Consider the following 12,012-nt stretch of genomic DNA (forward strand, 5'->3'; position numbering starts at 1 on the left):
GTGTATGAATTCTCTATCTCACAGTGCTTTGCCAGACCAGGGGTCCTGGAACCAGAGTATGTGGCGGTCTTAAAGAACTTACTGGATTTGTTGAGTTCTGAAAGAGGCACTGAAATGTCATCAATCTTTCTGTTGCCTCTTGTTCCAGCCACTCAGCGTGAGTTCTTAGAGTTCCCACCTTAGGCAAATCCCCAAGCCAGGTCCTGGGATAGGATGATGAACCCAGGTCACAGTTCTTGCCACGGTCATGAGTGCTGGACACGCGTTATGCACCTGGTAGGTGCTATGTGGAGCCCTGGTGGCGCAGTGGTTGAAGAGCTCGGCTGCTAACCAGAAGGTCGGCAGTCCAAATCCACCAACCGCTCCCTGGAAACCCTATGGAGCAGTTCTACTCTGTCCTATAGGGTCGCTATGAGTCGGAATCAACTCAACAGCACTGGGTTTGGTTTTGGGTCTTGGTTAGGTGCTATGTAGCAGACGTAGGGTGCTATGGGTGACTGTGTGTCCAGACTTGGAGGTTGAGAAAGGCCTCCTTTTTTTTTTTGAGATGTTTTTAGAATAAACTTTTGTTTTTGAATAATTTTAGATTTACAGAAAAGTTCAAAGACATTATAGAGTTCCTTTATACCGCTCACCCGGTTTTCCCTAATGTCAACACCTTTCTGAGCCAGGGTGCATTTGTCAAAACTAAGCAATTAACATTGGTACATTAAACTCCACGCTTTATGTGGATTTCACCAGTTTGAGAAAGGCTTCCTTGAAGTGGCATCTTAGCAGGGAATTAAGTTTAGACTGACAAACAGAGCCGGGAAAATGTTAGTGGGGAACAGGTTGTGTGAAGGCCCAAAGGGCTGGGAGGACCTTGGCCCATGTAAGGAACTGTTAAGAATAGACCACGGTTGGTGCTTAGAGGAGAGGAGAGGAGAGGAGGTGGGGCCAAGGAGACCTTGTAAGGTCCCCTGATGGAACCAGACGTCGCATTTCTAATGGCCCCAAGCTCCAGCCAGTGAGACTGTCCTTCTGTCACAGAAATAAAAGAATGATTGATAATATCCGTTCTGTTCCTAACACGTGGAAAAAAGACATTTTGCAGATACCCCATAACATCCAGAAATGAGTTGTGAAATGCAAAAGCAGACTCATAAGAGAAAGTACTAAGAATTACTGTAGAAATTGACACCATCAGTTACCCTGACACTCCATGGCTTTTTTTCCAGACAAGCTCGTGAAATCTTGACGTTGAGTCATGTTAAGAGATCTAGAGCAAGATGCTTTTCTAGATCATGCCAAGGCAAATGCTGGTAAGCCTTGGCCTCGCCCTGCTTATCAGTGGTTAATCACTGATGACAGTCTTACAGTCCAAACAGTTTCCAGTTGCTAAAGGACTTGCCAGGTTAAGCAGCGTCCATGCATCATGTCTGTTGCACCTGGAATTTTTAAAAACTTCTGGAAGACCCTTGCTTCCCAATGGTCTGTGTTTCAACAATGTGCTTCTCCGGGATTTAGCAGAGGTTGATTTGGAGAAAAGATAACACCAGTTTCCATATTTTGATACCTCACTTACCCTGGTTGAGAGAGAGAAAAGGAAATTGTGAAAGCTAAACTTCTAGAAACCTATTCGAGGCTGCCATATCAATTGCACCTAATATGCATTCCAACCAAAATGAGACATAAAGCCCATAGATAGCCCCACGTGGATTTTTATTTTTATTGTTCTTACTTCAAGCTTTCTTAGAGCCTCAGGCCACTGTTTCTGACCTTTTTTTTTAATCACAAGAGAAAGCCCGATGAGACATTTCATTACGTTCATTAGGAAATGGCAGCCCACGCCACTGAGCTGTCCTTGAGACTCAGCGGTAGTAACTGATCTTTTGAGCTGGGTGAGCGTTAACTGTCATTTATATCCTTGACTCCTCACCAGATGGTACTGGTGCTCTTTAGCTCTAGATTGGCTAGTGACGCTGTGGCCCTGGTCACTTCTTTGTCAGCATCAGAGTTGTCTTCAGAATTGACAGATCAGCCGGTCATGGCGGTCGGTAATTTCACAACTGACACACAGTCCAGGGATCTGGGGGGACTCTGCTAGTGTGTTTAATTGTGTCACCCGTGTTCCCACTTGTTTGTTCGCAAGACCAGAAGAGCAGGATTTAAGACTGATGCCACATGGATAATATTTTGCTATCTCCACGGGAAATTTTCAGGTTAAAAGATCTCCATGACCGATATCTGCAGGCTATTCATGGCCTCGGTCTTAAACTGAGTGTAGAAGAATTGACGTTTTAAGTCACTGCCAAGTCATCCACATGAGTCATGTGCCAGAATATGTGTTTTTTAGAGAAGTTGTGTTAATGTTCAACACTAAAAAATTTGCTGTGAAACTGGGATCTGGCAACATAAAATCATTGGCTAGAAATCATGTGTGATAGTCTGGAATGGATTCTGAAATGCAGAAGTCCCTAAAGACACATAGAAAATGCATCAAGCTTCTTGGTATACCTGCCAAAGAAAGCCCCAGCTTTTCTATTGCAGAGACTGGAAATCTCTGGTTGAGTCTATATTCCTCTAAGAGTCCTGCAAAGCCTTGTTACTTCTAGTTGATCCCTTCACAGTATGGCTTGAGGTGTTTGTTCCCAGACTCCTTATCTAGACACTTCCAACATGCAGATTGCTAGAAGCCATATTTTTAGTCATTGTTGAGTTTAGGGACTTCTGTTGCTGCCATTCTGCCTCACCTGTGTCAGGCAAATGGTGAGACCAAAGGGCCGGCACAGACCGCTGAGTATTTCTTGATGTATGACTGGGGAGGATATGGGCCCCTTACATTTGCAAGATTTTCCTATTGACTAGTAAGCCATTGTATATGTAACAGATGAGAGCCCCTAGTGCTTCCTGGACCATTTCCAAAATGTGGATGGAAGCTCGTAAGACCAAAAGTATTTGTTCTAAATGCTGTTCTCTTAGTATTTATCTTATGAGTCAGTCCTTCCCAGGATCCTAACCCTTTTCTACTGTTTGCCCTGTCTGTGCCTCTCTATCTGCTGCTTCTGTCTCTGCCTCCCTGCTCTCTCTGTCTATTTCCCTCTCTCTCCCTTTCTCTGACTCTTACGTACACCCCATTTTAAAAATTGATGGTGAATCGCTCAGCACACAGCTCTTTGTACTCTGAGAAACAAAGGTTTTCATGTATTGGAAACTGAAATTTCTTTTTTCCAAGCACGTGCCCTCTCACTCCCTTTAGGTGTTTGTTAATGTGCGTGGCTCTGTGTGTGGCTCATCCAGACTTGGCGTTTTGTAGAGCATGAGGCGAAGTTTCCATTGAATGACAGCATGCGTGTCTGTTTGCTCTTTCTTCTCAGATGAAATCATGCATCAGGACATCGTTCCGCTCTGTGCTGCTGACATCAAAGACCAGCTGAAGAAGCGGTTTGCATACCTGTCTGGTGAGTTCTGGAAGCCGGTGTGTGTGGGGTCAGGCTGTGGGGAGGAAATCAGCACACACAAGGCTCAAGTTTGTTAGAGCTCCCTCCCTCCAGGTCTAGGATCTTTGTGTGGTCTTGGTTAATCAGTTCATTTCACATGGTTGGAACTTGGAAAAAGACATGATGGGACATTCAGTCTGCTTTGGATTTAACCTCAGTAAGTCCAGTAAATGACTCTGGTATCTTGTGGGGCAGCTCAGTACTAGTTGGCAAGAGTACAGGGCATTTTGTGTCAGGGTTGGTGGCCACCAGGAAGAAACATGGCGGACGTAAGTCAGTGTCTTGAGATAGACACAGACCTGGCAGCCCTGGATTCATGGTCTCTGGAAATCTAGATCTTCCCTTGTGACAGATAACAGTGACCATGGTAAAATCAGCTTCCGTTCTGGCTGTGTGCAAGTGCCGGGGAAGGCTTTTCTGACTGAGAAAAGACCCGGTTTCTACCTGCACCGTCTGCTGGGGGAGTGTTCCGAGTGCCGGCAGGTGATGAGCAAGAAGCCGGGCGCCGCCAGCAGTGGGTTTTGAGTCAGCTGGCTGGCAGCGTGTTCTCTGTCCTGAGGATTGCTCCGCGTGGCTGTTGCTGCTCTGGCGTCCTCAGCCCCTGTCCAAGCCGCTGCTCCTCCTCTTGGGTTCCGTCTCTAGTCATCTGGGAGATAGTGAGCCTTGCGTCTAGCAGAGGCCTGCTGAGCGGACGGCAGCCCTGCTGGACAGGTTCCACGGAGATCCCTCGTCCCCAGCTCTGGGACGAGGCCTCTGCACTGAGGCTTGAAAGGCCCTTCCCTGCCGGGCGGAGCAGAAGCACCTGCAGTAACACTGCCCTCAGTGGAGTGTTCTTTGTCATTTTTTTCTCTTTTTATAATTTATTTTTGTGGTTGTTGTTGAGGATATACACAGCAGAACATATACCAATTCAGTAATTTCTACATGTACAATTCAGTGCTATGTCACTTTTTTATCTGGACAAATCTGTCGGCCAAGACTAATTAAAAGATATATAAATATCTATATACATATATTTATAAATTACAGCATGCGTGTCTGTTTGCTGTATATATACCAGTAGTGCCCAAATTACAACGGGGTTCTTTTCCATTAACTCCATTGTAAGTCGGATCTGATGTAAGTTAAATACCTCATTTTTTTTTTTCATTATTATTGCCTTTTATTATCAGTATCTTTATAAATCCGATCTTTATTTGTCTTTGGGGGTTGGAAACATCACATATAAACTTAGATATATTTTAATACATACATAAAAAAATACACAAACCATAAAACATTTACCCTGACAATGAAGAAGAGTTGGACGAGGCTGGCATTTTGTCAGTTGTGGTAATAACTCTACTTGTGGAAGGTTCTGGAACATCTGGATTATCCCTGGGAATGGGGATTGCGTTTCTAGTTAGGAAATTGGCGAGAGTTGTCTGTGTGGTCCTTCTCCTTTTTTCATATTTTGATATTTTTTCATATTTTCATATGTTGCAGTAACATCTCACCACTTCCAGAATCGTCTATCGACTCTGGCAAAGCAGTCAACGTTTGGGTCCGTGTTTTCAAGCAACTGAAGCCCCTGATTTAGTATAGACCAAACTCCAGCTAATCCTTCCACTGTAAAAATTTTGACAATTCATCTCCTTCCTCTTACTCATTATTTCTTTCTTCTTCTGCATTTCTTTCCCCTTCAAAATCCGTTGAGTCTCGATCTGTCAGTTCCCCTTCTTCATGATCTATGAGCTGTTCCACATCAGTGATATCAAGTTCTAAATTCAGAGTTGTTGCCATGTGGCGATTTTTTCCACAGATCTCATCCATTATATAGTTCTGATCAAATGCTTGGAGCGTGTTCGCATAACTCAGCAATTTTTCCCATATCCCCTGCATGCATTTTCCCATTACTTCCTTCCAGGAAGATGCAATGTTCAGATACGCTGATGATCGTAAGTGGGGTTTCTCATAAATCAAACATGTCGTAAGTCAAGACTGCCAGTACAGTAAAACATAGAAAAGCTGGAACCTGTGTAATGGTGGAAACTGTCAGAGAAGGAAAGGGCCAATAAAAATTTTCTGCCAAACAGAGAGCGATGGAAGAATAGTGACCACACCCTGTCAGAGTGGAAAACTTGCAAGACCTGGAAACCCCAGGCAGTTGTGTGGATTCCGGCTCTTGCAGGTTTCACGGTGTCTTCCTTTTCCTGTCAGTTAGCGAGGATCTAGCACTGAGAAAATCAAGGCAGTACAAATGGTTCACGTGCTCAGCTGCTCACCGAAAGATTGCAGCTTCGAGTTCACCCAGAGGTGCCTCAGAAGAAAGACCTGGAGATCTACTTCTGAAAAATCAGCCACTGAAAACCATATGGGCACAGTTCTACTCTGACACACATGGGGTCGCCATGAATCAGAATCGACTCCATGGCAACTGGTTTACTGGTAGTACTGAGAAAAAATATGTTTTCAGGTGCTTCGCCTTCTGCCTTCCCACTTTGCACCAGACTAACAGCATGGACACTCCTTTCCTTGCTAGCAGAATGGGGTATCTCCCTCTTGCACCCGTGAACCAAAACAACCAGCCTTCCGCCCGCACTGGGGCACAGCCAGGCCGAGGCTCCTTCCCCCTCACTGGCCTGTTGCTGCATGTCCAGCAGCTGCTCCTCTGAGCCCTGGGTGTTAGGGCAAGCCCAGCCCGGTCTTCCCCCCGGCACATGGGATCTGAGCGGAAGTGTTGCGCCGAGTCAGCGGAAGGAAAGCAGATGTTACCTTGTGGGTTTTAGGGGACTAAGTCTGAATCCAAGAGCAGCGACGTGATTTTAAGCGGGAGAAGTGGAGCCTCTGGGGCAGCTTGTCAGCAGAGACTGGAGCAGCGTCGCTACTTCTCGCAGGTGAACGAGTGCCGTGAGGAAGGTGTCGATTTAATGGAGAAGAGAACTGGAAACAGTGTACGTTTGGAAATGTTAAGATCTCCCGTTGTGCAGGTGGTTGAACATCCGCCTGGGTCACGGGCTGACTGCAGTGAAAAGCTTAAAAAATGCACCAGTAGTTAGTCTGCTTTGCTAGTTTCTTCTCATCCCCCCAACCTCTTCACACCCTCTAATGGCCCCGGGAAGGCACGTGGCTCGAACGCGCTCACGACTCCCAGACTAGTGGCTCGAGCCTCGACCCTTCTCAGAGCTCCAGGATTGTACATCCATCTGCCTCTTGGACATAGCCACTCAGTTATTCCTCAGAATTCTAGGATAACCCCCAAGATTCCCCTCCACCTCCCACCTACCCTCCCCCTGCCTTGATATACACACACCTTTCCTCAGTTACACAACCAAACTGTAACCCACGTGCTGCCATGAGGGTGTTGCACATCGAATTAAGGGTCCCAAATCAGTTGACCTTAAGAAAGGGAGATCATCCTCGGTGGGCCTGACCTAATCAGGTGAGTCATTAAAAGAAATAGGCTTTTCCTGGCACGGGAGAGTCAAAGTATGAGGGGGAGTCGATGTGAGGGACATTCTCCATTGTTGGTTTTCAAGATGGAGGGGCCACGTGGCAAAAATGTGGATGGCCGCTAGGAGTCAAGGAGGGGCTCCGGTCGACAGCTAGGAAGAAAGCAGAGACTTCAGTCCTGTACTTGCAAGGGACTGAAGTGTTCCAGCAAGCTGAGTGAGCCTGGATGAGAACCTCAAGCCTCATATGAGACCACAGTCCCCACCAACCTTGTGGGACTTTTAGCAGAGTCCCACCATGCCCAGACTTCTGATGTACAGACCCATGAGCTAATAAATGGTGTTGCTCGAAGCCCCTAAGTTTGTGGTAATTTGTTCACAATGGAAAACTAATATAATATCTTAAATGTCTGTAACTATCTCCTTCTCCTGCCCCTAAGCCTGGACCGTCCTCAGTTTTCATCACAGTTAACAGAAACTCTAAATTTCCAAATTCTCGCACAAAAACCTGGAGCCTTCCTCTTTTTCTCACGGCCCACATCCAGTTCATTCAGGAATCCTGGGTGTTCTACCTTCCAGATGGACGGAGAGTCTGGCCAGCTACCACCACATCCGGTGCTGTCCCCCTGGTCCAGGAGCATCATAGTCGTTGCTGACTGGTCTTCCTCCTCCTTTGACCAGCTGGAGTTTATCTCCCTGCAGCCTTTATGATACCGTGAAGTCAAACCACCACCCTCCATCGGCTTCCATCCCAAGTCCTTCAAGTGTTTTAGAAGGCCCTGCAGTCGGCCTTTATGATACCATGAAGTCAAACCACCACTCTCCGTCGGCTTCCATCCCAAGTCCTTACAGTGGTTCAGAAGGCCCTGCAGCCTTTATGATACCGTGAAGTCAAACCAACACCCTCTGTCGGCTCCCATCCCAAGTCCTTACAGTGGTTTAGAAGACCCTGCAGTCGGCCTTTATCATACCGTGAAGTCAAACCACCACCCTCCATCGGCTTCCATCCCAAGTCCTTCAAGTGGTTTACAAGGCCCTACATTCAGCCTTTATGATACCGTGAAGTCAAAGCAACACCCTCCGTCAGCTCCCATCCCAAGTCCTTCAAGTGGTTTACAAGGCCCTACATTCAGCCTTTATGATACCGTGAAGTCAAACCACCACCCTCCGTCGGCTTCCATCCCAAGTCCTTACAGTGGTTCAGAAGGCCCTGCAGCCTTTATGATACCGTGAAGTCAAAGCAACACCCTCCGTCAGCTCTTATCCCAAGTCCTTACAGTGGTTTAGAAGGCCCTGCAGCCTTTATGATACCGTGAAGTCAAACCACCGCCCTCCGTCGGCTCCCATCCCAAGTCCTTACAGTGGTTTAGAAGGCCCTGCAGTCGGCCTCTTGCTCCCTTCACCCCTCTGATGTTAGCTACTCCTGTACCCCCTCCTCCACTCAGCTGCGACCACACTGTCCCCGTCACTGTTCCTCCTGCACATCAGGCCCATCCCGGCCCAGGCCTGCCATGTGCTTTCCCTCCATATCTCCTCGTGACTTGTTCTCTCATCTCCTTTAGTCTTGGCTCAAATGCACGTCTCAGGGATAAGGCCTTCCCTGACCGCCCAGTGTAGAATTGCACCCTCAGCGCTTCCTACTGCTCCCCTGCTTTGTGGTCTGAACCACTTACTGCTTTCATACATACCATGTAGTTTATTATTTTCTTGGTGTTAGTCTCTTCCACTAGAACTTAGGCTCCACGAGGGCTGGGGTTTGTGTCTATTACGTTCGCTGCTGAGTTCTCCACTCCCAGAAAAGGGCCTGGGCCACAGGGGTGCTGAGTAAATATTGAGGGACTCTTGTCCTGAGATGTAAATTGTGGTCCTACCTGAACGCAGTTCCGTTGACAAACAATACTGCTGTCCATCGTTCTGGCTATTCATGTGATATTAACGTTTCTGAAATGAATTAACTTAGGTTGCTGTTTCTTTGGCAGACGTTCATGGATTGTAACTCCTACCTAGTGAATGTCATAGCTCGTTAATCGCCACCCTCGCCACTTCACACAGCAATCCTGTTGGTGACATCCGTGTCCTGATGTCACTGCGGCACTCCTGTCCCGTCAGCAAGTTCTTTGTGCCTGTGTTACCGTCCCATGGGTCTGTAACAAACGACCACAAACTGGGTGGCTTCAAACAACAGCAATTTATTCTCTGACAGTTCTGAGGCCACAAGTATGAAGTGAGGGTGTCACCCTGGCTGTGCTCCCTCTGGAGGCTCAAGGGGAGATTCCTTCCTTGCCTCTTCCAGCTTCTGGTGGTTGTCACATTCCTTGGTTTCCTTGGCAGAGGCCACATCACTCCAGTCTCTGCCTCTGTCTCCACTGTGTGTTTTCTGTCTCAAATCTACCTCTGCTTTCTCCTAGAGGAACACTTCTCGTTGGATTTAGAGCCCACCTGTTAACCCCACATGGTCTCTTCATCTCAAGACCCTCAGTTACATCTGCAAAGACCATTTTTCCAAATAAGGTCACGTTTTCAAGTTACAGGGTTTGAATGTGGACATATCTTTTGGAGGCTATCATTGGACCCACGACAGTGCTAATATGTTTCCTGGTTTTTGCTGCTTTGCCATCTCTACCCTGAGGTGGGGTTCTCCTTCCTGCCCCACTGAGATTAGTGCCACCTCACTGCACTCGAATGCAGATTCTCTTCTAGCTGTCCCTTCCATCCCACTGACCACTATGCTTTGGTCATGAGAGGTGTTTGCCCCTCATTGCGCCAAAGCCCACAGTTTTACAGACTCAGCCTTGTTTTACTGACTTTTGCTCAACTTGTTGGTCCATTGGTGCAGAGAATAGCGTATGTGAAATGCAAAGAAATACAAGTTGTCGGGAAGGAATGGGCATCAGTGTTTTCTTTTCAAGATGAAATTTGTGTTTTAAGTTTACATGCCCTGTGTTTATCTGCTGTCCTGTGCACATTCAGACATGCTGTTACCATCGGGTGGTTCATGGTGCAGGATAAGCCCACGTGCTTTCCCTGGAGGTTGGGGGTCAGCACAGCCTGCAGCTGTACGAATGGAGGTGTTTAATTGTTACTACATCTTCCTCTCCTCTATAACTACGTTCAACTACCACTCCGATGTCCCTAGAATGGTGCCCCAGGTCTTTGATCAGAACAAGGTAATTTTTAGAAGACATAACCAAGGAGAAAACAAGTTGTATATATTGGAGATTCTAAACTCATGTATATTGCTGCCCAAGATAAGCAATGAATTATGAAAATCTACATCTTTAGTCCATGTATGTAATCTGTTGAAGTTGTGTATCTGTTCAGCCTGTACCACCTCTTAGAATAGTTGGTACATTATAATTCAAACTCTCCATTCTTATAATGGAGCCCTGGTAGCACAGTGGTTAAGAGCTGTGGCTCCTAACCAAAAGGTCAGCAGTTCGAATCCACCAGCCACTCCTTAGAAACCCTACGGGGCAGTTCTACTCTGCCCTATAGGGTCGCTATGAGTCGGAATCGACTCGCCGACAACGAGTATCCTTATAGTGACATTTTCCCTAAAACCAGCTTGCTTGATCTTGCAAGTTAAATTACCTGCTACCCCACTTTCCCCCTCTAGTTGTCTGAGATTTTGGAAATGAGTAATTGTGTATAAAATCAAACGTTTAGCGTAAATAGTAAATATCTGTCACATGAATTCTTGATTGTTTTTGCCTTTGTCGGCACAGAGTCTGCCCCCTCCCATTAACTACCTTAATCATTCATGCCCAAGGCTGAAGGATGAGAGGCTTCGTTGGTGCCAGAGTCCAGACAGAAAGGGAGGGTCCTGTCGTGTAGCGGTGAAGAGCAGCGTCCTGAGTGAAGGCTCTAGGCTCAGTCCTCAATTCTGCTTCTTATTGCTTGTGTCTTCTTACAAGATACTTAACCTCGAAGACCTTCAGTTTTCCATAAAATGGGGAAGCTGTGGTTTCTAGGAAGTTTAGATAAGATTAATGCATGTAGAGGGCATATTACAGTGCCTTGGACACAAGTCTCAATAAATATTAGATGTTATTTTTATTATAGAGGTAGCTGACAGCTAGACTACCAGGATTGAAATACTGACTCTGCCACATACTAGCTCTGTGACCTTGGGTAAGTCACGACCTCGTGATGGCTCCATTTCCTCATATGTAAAATGGGGATAATAATAGTAACAATGACCCCATAAGGTCGGAAGGTCTAAATGTCTTAATGCCTGGCACAGACAGGTGCTCAGTAAGTGTTAAATGCCACCACCACCATCATCCTCATCTTCAAGATTTGGGAATTTAGGACAGCAGAGTTTTTCACTTGATTTTCCCTTAAATGCGATAGGCTTTCTCTCAATTATCTGACTGTCACTTCAGATTTTTTGAGTGGATGATGAGTACAGTAGTGGGTATGGAAGAAGTATAAGACAGTCATTTCATTCCGGTGGGTTCCAGTCTACTTGGGGTAAGAAATCTCAAGTTATGAACTCTTAGAGACTAGATAGTTACAAAGTCTTGTGATAGGAACTGCAGGCTCTACAGAGGTTCACAGAAAAAAAAAGACTCGCTGGGATGTTCAGAGAAGGCTCCATGGAAGAGGTAGAACTTGGGCTTGATTTGAGCAGACGACAGGGTTTGAGGGTGCTGAAGAGAGAAGAAAGGCACGAGGCATATAATCAGCCAGTTTCTGCATCGACATGATTTAAACTTTTAAACCATTGCCAACTTTTATCTGTTCCCTTTTGTACTATTAGGTGATCTTTAAATGTTTTTCTCTCAAGAGAACATTCAGTTCAGTAGATTCTAAGTGTATATTAAAATAAAATGTGATGTTAGATGCCAGAAGGGCATAAAATTAGAGACAAGAACTTGTCCAGGCCTTCAAGGAACAATAACCAGGCTGAGTGAACTGTGGAGAAGACAAACTCAACATCAAACCAGAGACTAAGACAGGATGAAACAGATGCTGATAACAGGGAGAAGTGGGGTGCTGGGGAAAGAGTAACCAACCGAGAGATGCAGGAAATTGTGTCATGGTCTCTGCTCCCCAAGGTTCCAGAAGAGAAATTTCCTGTACTGAAAACTCATTATCCC

General features: G+C 46.2%; 1 protein-coding gene across 8 annotated transcripts in view; it reads left to right on the top strand.

The window, feature by feature from the left end:
* The window catches only part of MCF2L (MCF.2 cell line derived transforming sequence like), a 247,809-nt gene that overhangs the window by 124,232 nt on the left and 111,565 nt on the right, over positions 1 to 12,012 (top strand). For 5 of the 8 annotated variants that reach the window (XM_023737422.1, XM_004382949.2, XM_023737421.1 and 2 more), the window contains exon 2: positions 3,357 to 3,440. The exons of 2 other annotated variants lie outside the window; for them this stretch is intronic. In XM_023737422.1, the coding sequence (XP_023593190.1) occupies positions 3,357 to 3,440 (84 nt within the window). Of the gene's footprint in view, positions 1 to 3,356; positions 3,441 to 9,131; positions 9,540 to 12,012 lie in introns of those variants that run through there. One more of the 8 variants, XM_023737420.1, reaches the window with a different exon arrangement.

Source organism: Trichechus manatus, unplaced genomic scaffold, assembly GCF_000243295.1.
Source record: "Trichechus manatus latirostris isolate Lorelei unplaced genomic scaffold, TriManLat1.0 scaffold00102, whole genome shotgun sequence".
Classification (NCBI taxonomy): Eukaryota; Metazoa; Chordata; class Mammalia; order Sirenia; family Trichechidae; genus Trichechus; species Trichechus manatus.